The 19,926-nt window shown below is 37.0% G+C and overlaps 2 protein-coding genes across 2 annotated transcripts in view; one reads left to right on the top strand and one right to left on the bottom strand.

Moving 5' to 3' along the window:
* The window catches only part of grm4 (glutamate receptor, metabotropic 4), a 205,159-nt gene that overhangs the window by 74,754 nt on the left and 110,479 nt on the right, over window positions 1-19,926 (top strand). The window lies entirely within an intron of this gene.
* LOC118558255 lies at window positions 13,604-14,758 on the bottom strand. Its single transcript, XM_036128750.1, has 2 exons — window positions 14,102-14,758; window positions 13,604-13,970 (listed from the first exon to the last, which is right to left on the bottom strand). Exons 1-2 carry the CDS (start codon window positions 14,645-14,647, stop codon window positions 13,824-13,826), a joined length of 693 nt encoding a protein of 230 aa, XP_035984643.1. The 5' UTR covers window positions 14,648-14,758; the 3' UTR covers window positions 13,604-13,823.

The raw sequence follows: 19,926 nt of genomic DNA, 5'->3' as shown, positions 1-19,926 counted from the left end.
ACAGGGGACATGTCTTTTGTAAATAAACCCATTGCTTAAATTTATAATGGTCTCCAATTGACGTACATGTAATATCAGTTTGAATTTCAATTTGCCAAAAGTCACAGATTTTCTACATAAAAGCTAAAACAACTGACAATACACAGAGGCCATATCAACATATATTGTATTTAGACATAGAAATTCAAATTTGATTTTAAACTGTGTCCTTCATAAAACCCACATAGTACTGTTGTGTAGCTGTTATGCATAGTAATGGAATTGATAGATGCAGGTTTAGGTTAATAATGATGATAGGCACTTTTGTACACATCTGATACTGTAGCATACACCATTTTCATGTAATGCTCATTTCACTGTGGATAATGATGCGTCCTTGGCATCTATTGTCAACACCTTCATAACAATTTTTGCCAATGTTCTCGGGTTGATATGCATATTTTGCACCAAAACACGTTCATCATTGGGACACAGAACCTTCTACTTCCTCAAAGGTATATTGCTTCGACGTTGCCTTGACGTCTATACCTGCATTAAATTGATTAATCGGATAAAAATGGCACCTAAAAACCTCTGCAATTTGTATTCATAAATTGGACCTGACTTGCAGAAGTCCACAATTTTCTTTCTGGAATCCTTCAAGATATCTTTTGAATTTCTCATAAAGTCACACAATGAAGCAGTGTGTTGGAGGTGTTACCTTAAAGGAACAATAAGAAATAATGACACGTAGTGGTTAAATTTGGAACAACACATACACAATGCTTTTCACGGAGACCAGCCATCTACTCAACGGTCTGTTGTTGTTGTGAAACTCCACTGAATTTTTACTTACATAGGATAAGTTTATGATGTTATATTTTGTTCTATTTCTGGTCTGCTTCTCTTACTGGCTTCCATCTTAACAGGCTGCTGCTCTTTTGCCAAGATAAAATACCAAATGTTGCACTCTGTTTTGGGAACCCTGGGAACTTTCATTTGATTGGCTCATGGACGAGGAAATAAACACAGGCTACACACTTCACAGAAGTCCTTCTGGATCATACCTCTGGATCATACCTTCATTCAACATTTATGTTAGCTTATGGGATTTTTCATTTATTTATTTGAAAGCTCCTTATGTATACTTAAGTGTCACCAGCACAATCATGAATAACACTGCGGTTTTGAATGCCTATGATAACATCGATCTATGATTAAAGTCTGACATGGAGTGACATTCAACATCTGAGGGGAATCATGCAGTTTGGCTGCAATTCACCACTTTACCATACACTTCATTTGAAAGAAGTGTATGTGTAAAGAAAGCTAGGATATGGTAAATGGTCTACACTTGTATAATGCTCAAAGACTCCAAAGAACATCACACTACAAGTAGCCATTCACCCACGTAGCCACACGGTGTCGGTGAATGTGTGACATGGCCTGACACAACCAGGATTCAAACCCAGGTCCCCTGTAAAGACATAGACTTAGCCGCCAAACCACAGAGGTACTACCCACTATTTGGAAACTGTAAATGAACACTAAATATGTAGCCCAAAATACATGAAGTTATGAAAATATATAAAATACATATTACATTTTTGAGCACTACTGTGTATGAAAAGTCAATATCTCTTGTCTCCTTGATGGTCTGGAAGCCCTAAACTGTGACTTAATTTACGTATATCTGCCCACAATTTAATACAAACACAGCTCAGTAAAATTACATAGCTCTTTTAAAAAAATAAAAAAATATCATGTTGCATTCAGTGGACATGCTGCTTTAATAAATTAATTCCTTTTGCTTCTTTGTCAAGAGACAAAATAATGATAAAATAAGTGAATGGAATGCTGCAAATGAGTTATGAGTTATATAAGTGTTATTTACTAATTTGTTGGACTTTTTGCTTAGGAAAAAGTCATTACTTTTCAGTAACGACTGTCTTTTTTTTTTTTTTTTTTTCCCCCTACCAGCTCAACGGGCCCCGAGGCCCGTTGAGCTGGCCAAGACAGTAACGACTGTCTTGGTCAGTTCTTACTCGATAATGTTTTTGGCTACTGCCAGCTAAGAAGAGGTCTGCATGAAAAAAACTTTTAGTGGAAGGGCCTAACATGAAATTATATTTAGTCTGTAATTTAGACAAAATAACTACATACATAAATAAATGAAAATATGTTGAAATAATTTAGCAGAGAGCAAGTAAAACAAAAGGTTTGGGTGATTTTTTTTTTTGTTATTTAAGTACAACGTACAGAGGAACAACACAGATTCCTTTATCACGAGAAAAGTTTGTATATTGCTGACCAAGTGAAGTTTAATGTTGGACCACATCCATGAATAAAGTATGAATCTGACACAATGTACAAGTCCTCCTCTCGATCCTCACAAAATTATTAAATCCATTTATATCCTATGGCAATGCCTTCACTTCATTGATGCATTTAGAATCACTGGAGAAAGGAATCTGTTGCTTTGGGTGAGGAGGCAGAGGAGAGAGCACCAGTTCAGTAAAGTTGAATTGGTGAATGGCCATTAGTCCAACTTAATGGCCATTCATTTTGCTAAGTCCAAATACATCTCCTATTTTATCATGTTCTGCATTTTTATGTTTATTAAATATCCTTAGTGAGCTAAACAAAGCACTTTATGCACACAGCTTAGCAATACCCCAGCATTAGTCAGCCGTTGATAGCATTTACCTTTGTGTGGCTTTGAATGTTGGATATATTAGTTTCATTCAATATAATTAGATGGAGCATTGGTCAAACATCAGCACTGATTGCACCCTTTTCATCTTTTCAAATACTGTAGTGAACAACAGCATTATTATTTCTGCAATTATTCATTAATCACAAATGCCATTCAGCTCAAAACTCAAAGCATTCTTAGACCTCGTTTGGAATAATCTGCACGATAAAAGGCAGGTAATTTCATTTGTAATGAGATAATTAATCACAGTTGCCAATGGTAAAATGAATCATTGCTTCTAAAAACTATTGTTGGATCAGAACGGAGTGGCTTTCACAATAAGAGAGCCAACAAGAAGTGCTGCAGCCTTTCAAATATTTAATCCATCTGCAAGACCATTTGTGTTTAGCTTTGCAAAGCATGGAAAATGTGTTACCTGTTGTGTGACAACAGGAGGAAAATGCAACACCCAAGGTGAATTGAAAACAAGGTCATTTCTGCAGCAGTAATGTCTGCCTGTACTCTATACTTTCAGATCCAAATATTTTTTTTAAATGGCAACAATGCAGTGATAGCTACTGGCTGCTGAGCCACCCTTTTGTGCATGTATACACATTCATGAAACATGCATGAATGTACAAGTGATTAAACAACAAATGAGAAAAATAAGACAATCTGGTAAATCACTTTTTAAGAACCGTAAAGATAATGCAATTTAGAGGCATTGGGTGTATTACAAGAAATAAAGTTAGATTAAAACTGCAAATAGACAGTTAAACTCCAAAGTGTTACTCAACATAATGTTCCAGGGTAAATCTCAAGGAAGCAAAGAACTTTTACAAGTGAACATACCCTGGAAACGGAAGCCATTATGGGTAAGATACATATTATTCTGCATATTATCTTGACTATAACTAGATATATAAAATAAAGAAAAAAATACAGAAGCACTCTTCGGTAAATTTATAATGTTTTTATACCTAAGATTTAGATTTTGTTGGGTCTCAATTCATCCTAAAATTGCCTATAAAGCGGACTTTCCAACTGTTACCCATGGTTAGGTTGTAATACTTTATTTTATTTGGTTCCTACATTGAAATTATGTTCAAGCTTCAAATAAACAGCACAATTCCCCAACAAAACCACTTTTATTGGGACACTCATCAGTGAAGTAGGAAGAAACCAAAATAAAATCTAATTCAAAAATAACCAAACGATCCTACAGGATGCAACAGAATGGATTATAACTGAGAATCTGGGCAAGGGGAAGACCTGCAATCACAGCTTTATTTGCAAGCAATGAATGCACAATCTGTGCAATGGGTCAGATTGTTCCAGGGACATGATGATGAAGCAGAAACAGATGGAAGCCTAAAGTGGCAGCTCAGGACACTATTGTGTGATACAGCAAAACATAAATCAAATCCTAAATTCTTCCAATGGCCCACTGTCACACTGTTTATATATATATATATATATATATATTTTTTTTTTTTTACAATTGTCTAAATCAATTATTACCATAAAACTTAAAAACTATTAAAAAAATGATGTTATAGTACTGTATCTATAGTAAAAATTTTGTTTTTGAATCTTGCCATCCTTCTTTCTTTTTTCACTTTACCGTTAGGCTTAAATTGCTTCAGAGCTTGCACAGCCATGCGCTAAAGAATGCATTCTAAAATCATTTACCCTGCACAGTTTTTGTGGAGAAAAATCTCTTTATTTTACCAAAGGTTTGATTAAATTTTTTTTATGCATCACTTGCTATATCTCAATGTAACATTGAGAGAAATTATGAAAAAGAAAATTGAAAACATGAATATGTATGGTTTTGAGCAGTGTTGTATAAAGTACTGAAATCTCAGAGTCAAGTAAAAGTATAGGTACCTCTCCAAAATATGACTTTGGTAAAAGTCCAAGTCACTGACTGAAATGTTACTTGAGTGAAAGTCTTAAAGTATCTGAAATGTCTTGTACTTAAGTATGAAAATTACTGTAAAAATAGATGTACTCAAGTAATGTAATAAAAAGTATAAGTAAAAAGTAAAACAAAGCAAATACAGTTTGAATGACATTTTTAGATTTTGGTAAACTTAGAAAGTCAAATTCACTTGAAATAATATAAACAACCAGGAGAAATTTAGACCAAGTTTAGACAGAAAATACAACCTTTTTGTAAGCTTTCAGTTTTCCTTCTTCAAGTAAGGTCAGTGCTATACACTTTAAAATTGTAAACAACCAAGTGCAGGCAAAAATTAGACCAGGGGGTGTATACTAAGAACATGGTTAAGTGATAAACCAGGTCTAGTTAACCTATAGGAAGTGGTAAAGTGGTAAACCTGCTAATAGATACACCTGCTGCAGGTATCATTTAGTTAAGAAAATTAGGACTCTGCTATTAGATGCTTTACCTATACCACAGGGTTAATTTAACCTGCTTTACTACTGAACCAGCTTCTTATCCTGTTGGTGGTGATGAACAAGGTCAGGCAAGTCCCGACTTTGTCGCAGTCAATCAGTAGGTGGGGTTAAAACACTTGCCTGCGTGAGTCTCTCTTTCTCTTTTTGTAATGAGTAACTAAAGCAAACATTGAAAATGTATTGGAGTGAAAGTATGCAATTAAGTTCAGAAATATAGTGAAGTAAAAGTAAAAGTTATCAAAAAAATGTATACTCGAGAAAAGTATAAAGTACTACAAAATATACTCAAGTACAGTAGTGAAGTATTTTTACTTTGTTACTATACAACACTGGTTTTGAGCCACAGATTAAGATGGATTTATCAACATTATTTGCCAGCGGGGACTAAATGAGACATAAAAATCCTCAGCGTAAAGCAAAAATGCTTTAATTTAGATTGCATCCACATTTTTGCACAAGGAAAATTATGCAACAGCACATGGGAAAATTGTTTAATTTGATAAATCCAATTCTTTGGAGATAATCTAAACTTCTGAAAGGAATTGTAAAGAATTTTGATGAAGTGAACTGTCACGCCCACAGTTGGCTGAAAGAACACTGCAATGGGTCTTTACAGGTGGCCTAAAATACAGTGAAGGAAAGTGCCAACTTGTTTTTCAAACATGATTGGTACCATTTAAAGCAGAAAACAAAAGCCATTCAGTCATCAATCGCAAATTTAGCAGTTTGAGTAGTTCATGAGGTGGTAGTGAAGGAGCTACATTGGACACCAATAAGGACAATAGTAATTTTTTTGGGCAGATACTGATATCCGATATTAATACTGCTCATATGGCTGATAACCAATATTTACTGATTTTCTATATTTCCCCACCTTTTTCGACACTGAAAAAAATACCACATAGTTTACACTAATCCTTCTTCTAGTTAAGCACACCACAATCTTGCACTGCATCCCCATTACTGTTACATGCCTATGCAAATACCACATGGCCAACCCCCTCCCGAAACACATACACAAACAGCAACAAGATGAAAATTAACTTTGGTCATTGATATCAGCCCAGTTTTACTTGTTGGACCGATGCAATGAGTGTCGCAAAACAGATATCACTTTGACGAGGTTTATTATCTTGACTGGATATCAAAAGTATGACAGAGTTTTTGACAAATCATATTTTTGAGGATATTTGCAGATTATGCCACCATTAAGACTACAGACTTTCTTTTGGTAGACACACAAACAAATCATAGCAGAAAATGCAGTGCTGCATCCCATTAAGAAAATAATCTGCTTCTGTGTATTCAGGTTCACTGTCAAGGCTTACTGCAAGCGTCATAAACTGAGCCATTTCAAAGTGTCTGTTTAAAAAATACCCTTCATTTTCCCACTATAACAAATCAAGATTTTTCCTGCTAAAAAATAGGGTATTTGGGATTAGACGTCAGGGTGCATGAAGAGAAAGGTCTTTTTGCACGATGAAACCTTTCTTTTATTCCAACTTGTGTTTGACAAATTAAAGTAAAGGTGAAAAGGGAGAATCATTATTAATTTTTTTCTTTTAAATAAAATTTCTGCTTCTGGGATTCCAATTGAATGAAATTCACAAATAAAAATAGATCAGCCTTATGCATATGTTTTGAATTCGGCTTTATGTTTAAAAGTTTTATTTTTTACTTTGTTGTTTAGACTGTTACAAATAAAATGTGGTTGGATATCAGTTTGGTCAAATTAACACATGTTTAAAGTCTTACTATTACATGGCTTGAGCATAGAAGGACTACAAGACAAAGGGTATTTCATAGATTGTAAAGGAAGCTTTTTCTCTGTTTCGTGCTCCTGATTTGATTCCAATTATCAGCTTCGGTCTTAAAATGTTTTTTTTTATGACTGGCAAGTCTGCAGTAAATCATTGACAACTTTTGCTTTTATGCTTACTTTATATAAATCCATGTATGCCCATCACTCTGGTTGGCAGGAAAAAGGGGAATACAGTCATATCAGAGGTGAGAAGAAACGTAATACAATTATTGCTTGTAGGACACCATTGCTTTTTGAAGATATTGCCATAAAATAACAATTCTCTGTTGCTCGATCCATATTTAAAAGTGAGAAAGTGCAGAGAAGGTTCGGTAAGGAATTAGTCACAACTTTTCTAGACAGGAGGACCTAATGAGCTTGAAATCGATGCTTACAGGTGTTGCATAATTGGCATTACTGCTATAGTGTAGTGATTATTCACACATTTTATGACTCATTGATGTCTCCCCACTAAACAGCTTTTCCTTTATAAATAATAAAGGATTAATTTCCTAACAAACTTATGTGAGTACTTACATACACAACCTGCTCATATTCACTTCTCAGATTTTCCCATTCTTCACTTTCATACCTGAGTGGAGCTCGTTTACCACACCAAGGGAGGCAGAGGGTGAAGCAGACTTGCATGGCACCACACTGCAATGGGTCTTTACAGGTGGCCTAAAATACAGTGTAGGAAAGTGCCAACTTGTTTTTCTAACATGGTTGGAGTAATTTTTTTGGGCAGATACTGATGTCTGATATTAATACTGCTCATATGGTTAATAACCAATATTTACAGATTTTCTATATTTCCCCACCTTTTTCGACACTGAAAGAAATTACCACATAGTTTCCACTAATCCTTCTTTTAGTTAAGCACACCACAATCTTGCACTGCATCCCCGTTACTGTTTCATGCCTATGCAAATACCACATGGCCAACCCCCTCCCGAAACACATACACAAACAGCAACAAGATGGAAATTAACTTTGGTCATTGATATCAGCCCAGTTTTACTTGTTGGACCGAAAACGATGTGTAAAAAATTATAAATATCTGCCGATACCAATAATAATGCCAATATATCATGCATCCTTACTAAGGCTGCTACAACACTTCTAGTGAATGAGATTATACATGATATTAGGTTCATAACAACAAGAAAATAATTTGATATGTTTTGGAAAAAGGGAGAAGGTTAAATTTTGTTTTGTTTTCACAAAAATAGTAAAGGCTTATCTCATATTACAAACTATATTGAAAAGAATCTGTAGCTGGAAAACAAGTCAAGGACTCCTACATTTTTCTCTTAGTGTCATAAGTATGGATTCGGTGTAACAAGCTTAACCTTTGTGTTTTGAGTTCAAAATAGTATATTAAAACTGCTACTACACCATGTGTTGCAAAACAGATACCACTTTGATGAGGTTCAATATCTTGACTGGATATTAAGTCACCAGATTACATTATTTCCCTGAACACCACCAGCTTCCTTAAGCATTCAAAGTTTAAATACTTGTCCATATACACTGGATTCACACAGGTAAGCTAGTGAGGTGAAGCAACATAGTTTAGAGGTGTAACAAAAGAGCACTAATAAAGAAAAATGATTATAGCATATTCCATCATTGTCGTTGAGCTGATAGAGCCACAGTACGTCATCTGCTGCCAACATTATGTAGCCAACATTGCTTGATAAAATAAAATAACATCACCAGAGGCATGTGCTATCTAATGTAACTGCAATTGTTTTTTATTAAGGACAGTTGGAGTTTGGAGGTTTGCCCAATATTACTGTTTATTCTCACGTCAAATTGGATAGATTTCTCTTTGATCAAAAACAGACTTTCCTGCCGTGCCCACAGTCTTCATGGATACTCCAGAGCCATTAGGCAATCATTGACATCAAACACGGACTGCTATCACAACAAAATCACAACAAAAATACCTTTTTTTCACATTGTTGACATAAAACTTTTAAATAATAATGGTGAACATGATCTAATTTGCTTTCATCTAACACAGAAATAAAATATTTATTTTAATAATTATTAGTATTCTGGTCAACACCTGGAAAATAATGTAGAAGTTTTCAAGGAAACTTGCTTTTTGCACAGAATACTGTCTTTTAGATTTACAAAAGACTATTTGATTGGTTACAGTAAAAAGTCTGGCTATCTGCACCGGTATCTAGCCAGATGTCCGTCCTAATGCCCCTATTTTAGACATGATTAATCTATCCTTTGTAAATTGACATGTAACGCAGGCTTTTAAAGTATCTAAACCTTTACTTAAGAACCTTACTTAAATGACCAATAAGCAATATTTCACCACTTGGTGGTGCTTGAACACTGTCTGTAGCCCAAAACAGAAGTGTGACAAGCTGTGCCTCTGCTTTTCCTTCTTACCCATTGCCTCCTATGTGCATATTTGTAAAGGATAAAAGCACAGTTAAACAGCATCACCTGTCGGAGGAACATGTCTAGTGAAGAAGTATGTACTTGATAACTTTATAATGTTGTTAGCAAGAGAACATTTTGATCTGCTGGGGGTGCTCTCCACCATGTTGTTCTACCATGTTGCTCTGATGGCATTTTAGGGTATGGAGGGGCAAAGCCCTGTGTGGCAGCTATTCACATGCACCCGCAGCCTGCCAGTTTATGTAAAGAAGAGCCTGGAGAACAACATAGAGAGATATGGGGTGACATCGTACCATATAGTCCATCTGAAATATTATGAGGGATGAGGGATGGCTGCACAGCCATCAACAATGCAGACGACTGTCCACTGTGGCATTACGCTCTTTCATTAGGAGTGAATGCTTCTTTTCAGGACTCAATGCGATCCGCTGGGTTTCCTTAGATAGGAAACATTTTGACCGATTTGTCTGGATGATTTAATTGAATTTGACATGGTAAACTGCTTTGAGATGACGTGTTATGACTAGGCACTATATAAAAATAATTTAATTGAATTGAATTGTAAAACAGATACACCGCTCATACGTTAGTAACTGAATAAAGAAAAATTGTTGTGACCAAAAATATTTCCGAACGGTCACATTTGTGTTTCCTGTAAGACAAGGAAAAGTGTAGCAGCCTTCTTCAGGCCGGCTGCCAGTCGGGTAGAGGAGCTTAGTGCTAGTCTATGTTAATTATTTTAAGTTTGGCACATCTTTCATCTTTCACCCGCAGGACTGGCATGATGAAACATATTTGCAGTTTTAAAACTGTAGATTTTTAAAATGTGGTATACTCTGATATATGTAATTAGTTCTTACTTAGATAAAGATTGTAAGCCAACAGAGTGACAAGACTTTTTCCACATCAGGTTATGTGATAATGCAACAATTCTCCTAGGGATTCCAGGCATGGGTATTTCTGAGCACACAGAGGCAATCACAGAAATACTGATAAAAAGCTGATTGGTTATTTCAATCATTTTAGTGTATTATAGAGCTACTGTGGTGTTAATATATATATATATATATATATATATATATATATATATATATATATATATATATATATATATATATATATATATATATATATATGTGTGTGTGTGTGTGTGTGTGTATATATATATGTGTTTTATTGTGTGCAGTGTGGAAGCATCAGATACAGCCTCAGTATAGGTAATCTTTAATTATTTGGACCTGTTTCTGTAACAGTGTTAAATTAGACTTCCATTTATTTTATTTTTATTCTTGAAATATAACTGAAAATACTTGGAAAAACGACAATAAAAAAAACATCTTTTTACATCTAACGCATGCAGAGCTGCTTTACACTGCGATTAAAGTGTTTCACGTGTGATAAAACTGCCACCTTACGTTATAGTTACAACTTCAAGTATTATGGACTTTGGAACAGCTTTGTACATAAAGTACAATTCTCAATTGTCATGTAAATAAGCACTTCATCATACTACCAAAATATGTTAACCTTGAAGAAGTAATCCACTTTAAAGAATTTTAATGAGGGATCCTTGTATAACATTGAGAGTTAAACATGTTATGCTTTCAAGTGAAGAGAGGATGATGGGAAACACAGCTTAACTCTGATACACAAAACTCACTTTGCATTCAAAACAACCACATTTTTCATCAGTGCTTAGGGTTAAAATAGACTTTCACAAGGATCTGACACTGGGAGCAGTGGCAAGGATGTTTTCATATATATATATATATTTTTTTTCCCAAATACTCTCAATGTGTCTTCCATCCCTTTCGGAGCAACAAATGCATTTGTTGACAGTAAGGTTTGACACTGCCTGTCTGGGGCTTTTGCGTTCCCTGAATCTATAAAGGCTTTAAAATTGTGGTAAAAGCATAAACACTGAAGGATGACTCCTGATATAGAGCTGCTGTGTAGCTGATGTGCTTTCTGCCTCAGTTTTCTTCCTGTTGATTGGACCATGAATTTCATATTTTCAATGCCTGTCGTAAATCCTCTGTGAATGAAGCAGAAAATGAGGAGGAAAGTTTCACAGATGAGTCATTAGCACCACAATAAACAAATACAATAGAGGTTAGACATTTTCTATGTTTTTGTATATTTTATTTTTGGTTTGTTAATCTTTTGAACTAACTGCCTTCTCAGTGCTTAGCACAGTTAGATAGCAATTATTCTCTACCAAGATTAATTAATACAGCTTGGAGCTTTTAAGCACATGCCCTTCAAGTAAGGGCAAACTCTACATGATAAAAATTCTGATTGTACTTTATATATTAGATTCATTGTTTATTTGATGCTCAGCATATCTGTTCATGTGTTTACCTTCCATATTAATTTACAATGTTCAAAAAGAACATTAAAAACTACACTTTTGTGGTTCTCTCCACTTCTCTAGTTTTCTATTGATCTATTCTACTGTTGACATTTTACAAAGACACACAGCTGTTAAAATGCAATACAATCCAGTTAATCGGCTGTTGAAGAAAAACGGGAACACTTGCCTTGAACTGTAAACAGAGCGTCTTGAAAAATCATTAAACGAACACCTGTTGTATCAGATTGGACTTTGATTCCTGGCAGAAACATCTCTATGGAGATTGTGTCGTTCTCTTTATTCTCATTAGATCGATCTCAGAAACAATGGGTGGAGGGATCTCAATCGGCTTTGTGACTCAGCAGATTCACTCTGCCGTTACTATCATCAAAGCAAACTGTAGAGCAAGCAGTCTTTTCTCCGTGGCTGTGCTGAGGTGTCTGAACGCACTGGTGTTGTTAAAAAGGCTGCAGGAGAGAAAGCACATAAAGCTCTTGGTCTGTTGGCTAAACAGAGAGACCAGGCTTTACCTTGACATCTCACCTTGAAAATTTCACAGTGTTGTAAAGACGGTCTGTAATTGTGCAGAAAGACTTAGTGGGTACTACAATGTGTCCATACATCAGGGTCTGTCTATCCTTTGTGTTTCTGTGTAAACTGAATTTATTCGCCGCTTTTCTAGTCACATCAACAGGGATAGTTGAAAACTGAGCTCAATAGTTTATTATGCTATATTGTTCAAACATCAAAATAATGTTTCAAAAGCATTATAATATATTGTACTAACATGAAAACTATCATGTTAGAAACAAGAAAGTTGCCACTTTATATATGTGTCTATTTTTCTCTTGCTCGGGTGTCAGCTCTATGTCTCCATAGAAGAACCAAAAACTGCTGTACGCTTAAAGCAAAATTAAAAGAGTATTATTTACAACCCTTGGATCAGCCACTTCATACAAGATGTGTCCTTCGATCTGTAATAAAGGGAAAGGTTCATGACATAAAAGGGGACCATGATATTCGCTGGCTTCTTCACCTCACCTAAACACAATTGAGAACTTATGGACCCATCTCAAATTTGACATTTACCGTGGAGGAAGACAACACTCATCTCTAAACACCATGCCAGAGAGGTTTCTGCTTCAGAGGAAGGTGACTGAGAAGTAAACAGGATGCTGACTGACTCTATGGCTGGGTAGCTTGCGGCAGCAGTAAAATGAGTGTTGGTTAAATTGCTCGCAGAATAATTGTGGAATGACAAAAATATAATAACAGTGATAATTCACGGAAATGAGACGTCCAGAGTTGTCTCCTGCCAGTGTCACCAGTTGTTAGGCTTTTCTTAAACAGCCAGTGTTTGGAAATGACTGCCAAAGGATGAAATAAACCTGTCAGAAACAACCTTTTGAAAATAAATGGCTTTATCTCAGCAGTATGCACTGAAAATAGATAGAATTATACGACTCATTGCAAAAGTAGTTCTCTCTCTCTCTCTGCCGTGAGACTAACATAAACACGAGTTCATCTAGGACTTGTTTCATTTTCACAGAATATTAAAACCAACATTTGTTTTGAGGAAGCATTTACTGCAATATTTCCGAGACTCAATGAAGTACTTAGATTTTTCTATAAATGGTGCAGATGCGTAATAATTCCGTACAGTTCTAATGATCACTATTAACCCTCCTGTTATGTTCATTTGTTAGGAACAGCAATGCTGTTCGCGGGTCAATTTGACCCGGTGCATGTTTAATTATCCAAAAGATGTCTGAAACCAAAAAAATCCTTACAAGCATTGTTAATATTTCATTACTAACTCCATTACTAACTATTCTATCAATATTTAGTGCAATGGTGTTCCTTACCCTTTAACAGGTAATGATCCAGTTATGATAATTCACTCGTTTTTTTTTAAAAAAACAGCATGTTCAAACTTTTTTTAATGTTTCACCACTTTATTTCTTTTGAAAGACCAACATATAAAACACAATAGTTTTACACAACATTGAAACTTAACATTTAAATTTTGTTTTACATACATGCACTGTTTGTGAACCAGAAATGAAAAAAATTGCAATACAACAAACAAGCAATTGCAATATGAACAAGGTGTATGTGTGTGTGTGTCTGTCTGTTTGTCTGTACATCTACACAACACACGAGTGACATGTTATAACACTGTGCTTCGTGCAAATGAATTTTGCACATTTCGCGCAGGTCATGCTTGTCTTGACATCGTCAGATGGCCTGCAGACCTCGCTCCTCTTCCTCTTTCTTTTCCCCTCAGCAGCAACCTATAAATAAGAGGACCATGATTACTTTACTATGGTGTCTTTTTGCTGATCCCAAGACACACATAGCTCACTCTCATACACTTATACACACACATGCACAAACACACACACACACTTACTTACTTACTTACCTCACGCATTGGTGTACTTGATGCAGTCCTCTCCTGGATCTCCCTCACCGTGGCTGCAGCGGCTGGGGTCCTTGGCAGGTGCTGCCTACGTTGGATGTGCGGTGTCACAAGCTCCTTCCCCAACTCCTCGAGAAAGATGCGCCTCTTGTACAGCTTTGACACATTCCAGTCAGGAAATATCTCCGTCCCGATGATAAATACATAGTAGGCTGATACATCGATCATGTTATAAAAGATGACCAATGGCCAGCGCGCAGTCATCTGTTTGGTACTGTAGGACCCTGTTACTTTGTCTAAGTTGTCTACCCCCCCTTTGGTGGCATTGTAATCAAGGATCATGCTTGGTTTCTGGTCCTCTCTTGTGCTGATTTCAGCATTTTTGTGCAGAGTGCTCATGAGCTCAACATTTTTTGACTTTTTGGGGCAGTAAGACACTAGGGCTGTGGTGTCTGTGAAGGCAAACATGGAAGATTGAGGGGCCCTGTCCTTGATTACCAGCAGCTCAGCATGGAGTTCAGCCCTGTTCTTTCGGACAGTTCCGACCATTGTGAGCTTTCTCTTTAGAAGCTCCTGGCACAAGTTGTAGTTTGTCACAGGTTATGTTCTGTCCCCTGAGACCCTGTGCCATGTCGAGCATGACCCTTTTGCCCTGATTCTTCTCCGGGGCTCCTCCAACCGGCTTTCCAGTGTAAACCTGCATGTTCAATGCATAGCTGGTGTTTGCATCACATGCTGCCCAGATTTTTATCCCATATCTAGCTGGTTTGGAAGGCATGTATTGCCTAAATGGGCAGCAACCTCTAAATGCCACCAGCCTTTCATCCTGTGTGTGTGTGTGTGTGTGTGTGTGTGTGTGTGTGTGTGAGAGAGAGTGAGATTGGGGTGAAACATGTCTCACAGTTGCATTTCTGACACCCTTTTACCTCCAGTTTGACTGCTGGGTCAAATTGACCCGAACAGTATCTATGTGATATAAACATGCAGGGGGTGGTTACAAATATGTGAGATGAATCATTTTCATATTATATGTTGATTACACTATTTAAGGCAAGCAGAAGAAGTTTCATGCTGAAAAAATACTTTTAACTATTTTTCCTAGATCTTCAAACTTTAAAACGGGTCAATTTGACCCGTAACATAACAGGAGGGTTAAAACTGCACTGATGCAGCGGCAATTGAGCTCAGTCAATATTTAAAAAGGCACAGTAAAGGATGCCATTCGAACATTAAAACACCATCAAATGAGTGCTTGAGACTCACATTCCAACGATCAAACAGCTTTCCTTACCTGATTTTATATAAAAAGACAGTGTAAGAATTTAAAAAAAAAACAAACTTCTGCATGTGGGAAAGGAATGGGGGGTCGGCGTTTAAAATAATGCAGTTTTTTTAATAATGTGGTGGAGTCACAAAGAAGTATTAGGAAGTCAGGCTACTTCAGCTTAAGTTTAATCAGAATATAAGAGTATTTTTTTAAGAACACTTGATGGTCACTGGTTTACCTATAATAATAAAGTAATGTAGCTTACCGCCTCGATTTTGTCAAACTGTTGCCAAGACCCACACCCAACAACACTTTGTGTGTTACTTTCTTTCAAGTCTCTGAAAGAAACAATTGACAGAGATTCTGTAATTATATTATTTTTCAGTTGCTAAGCAAGTCCAGTGCTGCAGTCCCATCAAACATCTTGTCAGTACAAATTTAATATGCTCCACTTGTTTTAAATTACTGCAGTAGACTCAATCCAAGAAAATAACAGAGTATCTAAGTATATTCAGTGCATCACCCACATGTGCTGTGAATTTTGGCCAGTATTGTCATGCGATGCAATTTGTTAAACAGCATTAAGCATTTTCTGAAAGATTTTTGTGATGAAAATGCTGATAGTTGAACACAAAAAAGTGAATGAATACATTTTAATGAACACATTTTCCATGGTTTTCAAGTACAACATGGGAAAATAAATTTTATAAGATACAAATATCTGCCTGATAAGACAAAAATCAAAGCACTGAGAATTGATAGCGCCCTTTTTCCTTTTCGCAGCCACAGAGGCTTGCATGAAATGTAGAGAAACATAATAACTCATGTTTCTCTATATCTCGCAAAACTCTACAGAACTGGGCACTCCAACCATCAAATTATAATCAAGATTTTTTTTTTTAAATAGACATGTTTATGAATAAAACTATAAGTCTAATAAATAAGTTACATAAAACCTTTACTACTGTATTTTTTTAGAGAAGTATAAAACTCTTGGTGCATTACAAGCAGAGAGAGAAAGATAACTTCAATCTGTCTGTCTGCTCTAGTTTGGCTAGCTGCTCCATCACTTTGATATAATGAAACTGTACCGCTACTGTCACCCGAGGGACACTCCTCGTGCCACAGGTACAACCTACCTTTGGTTTACTCTCCAATCCGTATATGTTACAGCAGGACCTCTCTCATCTCTGTGCCCTCTGTTGAAATGGGCCAAACAAACTCATAAGTTTATGTCAGAAACATGAGTGTTTTTGCTAGTGGAAGGTTACAACAGGAGTGACAGGTAACATTTGGAGGTTGGTAAACCTTAATGTCTGCGCTGTTTCATAACATACTCTAAATGCACATTGCTACTAGGCATGTCCTCATCCATGCACCTGCTCATTGGATTTGTGGCAAGAGGTGAGCAGCCATGGATGAAATAAATATATGGTTGGAGAGCCTTTGAACGTCAGACCTAAAGAAAGGTCTGACGTATATGTAATGCAGAACATAATTGAACATGTTTTATCTCGCCATCTTTCAAATCAAAGTCACTCAGTAGGGCAAAAAATGGCAAGATGGCGCCAGGGTGTTTGGCTGCTTGTCTGTCTCTGTTTGATTTATGTTTGTTGATATATACATGTACAATTTTATTCAAATTATCACATAACTATATATTTGATAATTAACTAGTTAGGATTGGTGTCATTATTAGGTTTCCAGGGCAGGAATATAATTTAGAATGTATAAATTAGTTTTTAAGGAGGAAAATGGAAAAAAAAAATCCAAAGTATAGAGGACCGTAAGAGGTCACAGCGCCTTTGTCAAATAAGGGCCTTTTGTTTGTATTTCTGATAGACTAATTATTCCCCACTCCATGCTCCATGCTCTACCCAGTCACCACAATCAGCTCCACCTGCCACTGACTAATTATCTCCAAGCTATTCCACCTGGGACTTCAATTACTTAAATGTGCCTCACACAAACCACTCACTGCCAGATCATCTCATTTCGCTGTCTTCATTTTCAGTCTCCAGTGTTTGTGTGCACAGCCTGCCAAGCCTGTGTTCCTGTGCCCGCTCTGCCCTCACTGGATAACTCGTCAGCTTTCTACTCTGGTCAACCTCTGTCTACACCATCCTCACCTGGTCAGCCTGTCTTTACCATTATCACATGGTCAGTTTGTCTCAGTCGTCATCTGTGTCAGTCATCACCACTATCAGTCATCCGCCTGTACTGTCATCACCTGCTGGTTTTGCCTGTCAACATCTCTCTTTTAACAACAAACCTTTTTAAGTTCAACTCCCAGTGAACTAAACATACATTGTTTGTTTAGCTAACAAAAATCAGGATCATGTCTCTACTTCCTGCTGCCTATTTGGCACAGCAAGCTTTTCAGCCATGCACTTCTTGGTTATAATGGGGGGTTTGGGGTTGATGGTTGGGGTTACATTAGTGGGAGATTGCTTACTGCATGCAGTAAAGGTGATAAAGTATCTCAGCAAATAGGGTTTATTATTAACAGATGGAAGGGTGGAGTTACATTAGTGGGGAGATTGCTTACTGCATGCAGTGAAGGTGGTAAAGTATCTCAGCAAATAGGGTTTATTGTTAACAGATGGATTAGTGCTGGTGTAGGCAGGGTATGCTTGGTGTATTCAGGGGCAGATCACAGTCAAAAGGCAAAGGAGGTATTTTCCATTTACAACTTAACTGGAGGTCACAAGTAACGGGTAATGACTTACACTACGAGCAGGATCACACACATTACAAGCAGTGAATGTGAATTTTTCCCAAAAGCTGTCTGGGCTTACTCCTAAGACATACGGCAAAAAAGCTGATCCTTTTCCAAGGGCTATGATTCGAGCCGCTGCTCTCCAACATGAAAGAAGTCTATTAATGTGGTTCAGGTATCTATCCGGGAAACCTTTTGGACGCCTGTGTATCTAAATATTGCAAATGTTTCCAATATAGGAAAAGTCTATATGACCATGGAGCAGTCACATTCTGATGGAAACAAGCTGGCATGGAAATTACTTACGATTAATCTGGAATGACAGAGAAATAAATGTCAATATCCCTGCATCATGTTTTTTTAATGTATTTGAATACTAAAAAAAAGGTGCATGTAAAAATAATGCAAAAAAAGATGTATTCAAAAGGGCATGGTGTATTCACAAAAAATGAACAAATGACTATCACTTAGAGAAACAACACGGAAAAGTGAAACATAGGTGGAAATGGCTAAAAGGCTCATTTTACTGTGTGATAGAGAACTGAAATAAAAGGGGACATCATTAACACCCTGCAAACACCTTTCTGCAACACTTCACTTACATCCTGCTGGATTCAGCTCTGTGACGTCAACGCACTGTAAGAAAAGTTAACACTAGCTTTGCTCCCAGGAGTTAATGAAACACAAATATGAAGGGATTAAAAGTTCTCCCAACTCTCAAAGTAGATCTGGAGTGAACACATTTGGGGTTCAGATCAATCCTGGTCTGAAGGTGCCATCAGCTTACCACTGGTGGTCACCAAGACTTAGACGCTAAACACAGGAACAAATACAACAATGAAGCCAACTGTAGCAGTGCTTGGTTAAAATTAGAGCCAGTTAACAAAACAACTCGGTATGAGGGATTGCTGCAAAGCCATGGACAATGCAGACGCGACTGGCGCTATATAAATAAATTGAATTTAATTGAATTGAAAAAGAAAAACATCCACATGGCCAAAATGTAACATGTCCTTCATCCATTATTTTTTTTTGGCTACTGTTTTCAAGTCAGGTTAGAAAGTCTGCTTTTGAAAGGCACGTTTACAGAGCCAATATGCATTCACGTTGATGTAAATATGTAGTTTGTCTTAGAACATCACATATTTTTAGCAGTCGTTCCCAGATCTTTTTGCAAAAGTCTGTTGAAGCGAAATCAAAATCAGAGAGGATTTACAGGAGCCGTATGGAGCGGAAGGTCACAGGCACACACTGAGCAGCTGTGCTCCCAACACAGACTTCAGCAGTGCTTGCAGGATCAGTGCAGGGCTGCAGCTGATCACATCAAAGGCCTCCACTGTGTAAAGTGAGGGACAGTGGAAAGGATGTCATTACACCCACAGCAGTCAGCCCACTGCTTGTGGAGAAAACTACTGGAGAAGCAGAATCTTTAGTTGGTAAAGTTTACTTTGATGTGGCGCTGCTGGATTGAACAACAGGGGGTGGACAGCTAAAGTAAACAAAAGAATAATAAAATCAAAGAAAGCAATTTTTTCTGTCCATCCATCCAGTCATCCATTGTCTTCTTCTTATCTAAGATCAGGTCAGAAAGGTAATGAGACCAGGAGGTAAACCCAAGCAACACTCCAACTCATTCTGGTTATCCCGAGTTAGTCCAGGCCAGAAAGGATATCCAGTCCTTCCAGTAGGTTCTGGGTCAGTCCCACGACCTCCTCCCCGTGGGATGTGACAGGAATACCTGCTAAGACAGTTGCCTAGGAGTGCCCAATCAGATGCCCAAACCACTTTGAGTGAGCTGACTGTCCCTTGAATGTAAACTGTTTCACTGCAAGCTGGAGGCTG

Source organism: Fundulus heteroclitus, unplaced genomic scaffold (genome assembly GCF_011125445.2).
Source record: "Fundulus heteroclitus isolate FHET01 unplaced genomic scaffold, MU-UCD_Fhet_4.1 scaffold_115, whole genome shotgun sequence".
Lineage (NCBI taxonomy): Eukaryota > Metazoa > Chordata > Actinopteri > Cyprinodontiformes > Fundulidae > Fundulus > Fundulus heteroclitus.
Note: the sequence above shows the minus strand (reverse complement) of the source record. Positions and strands in the feature narration are given on the sequence as shown.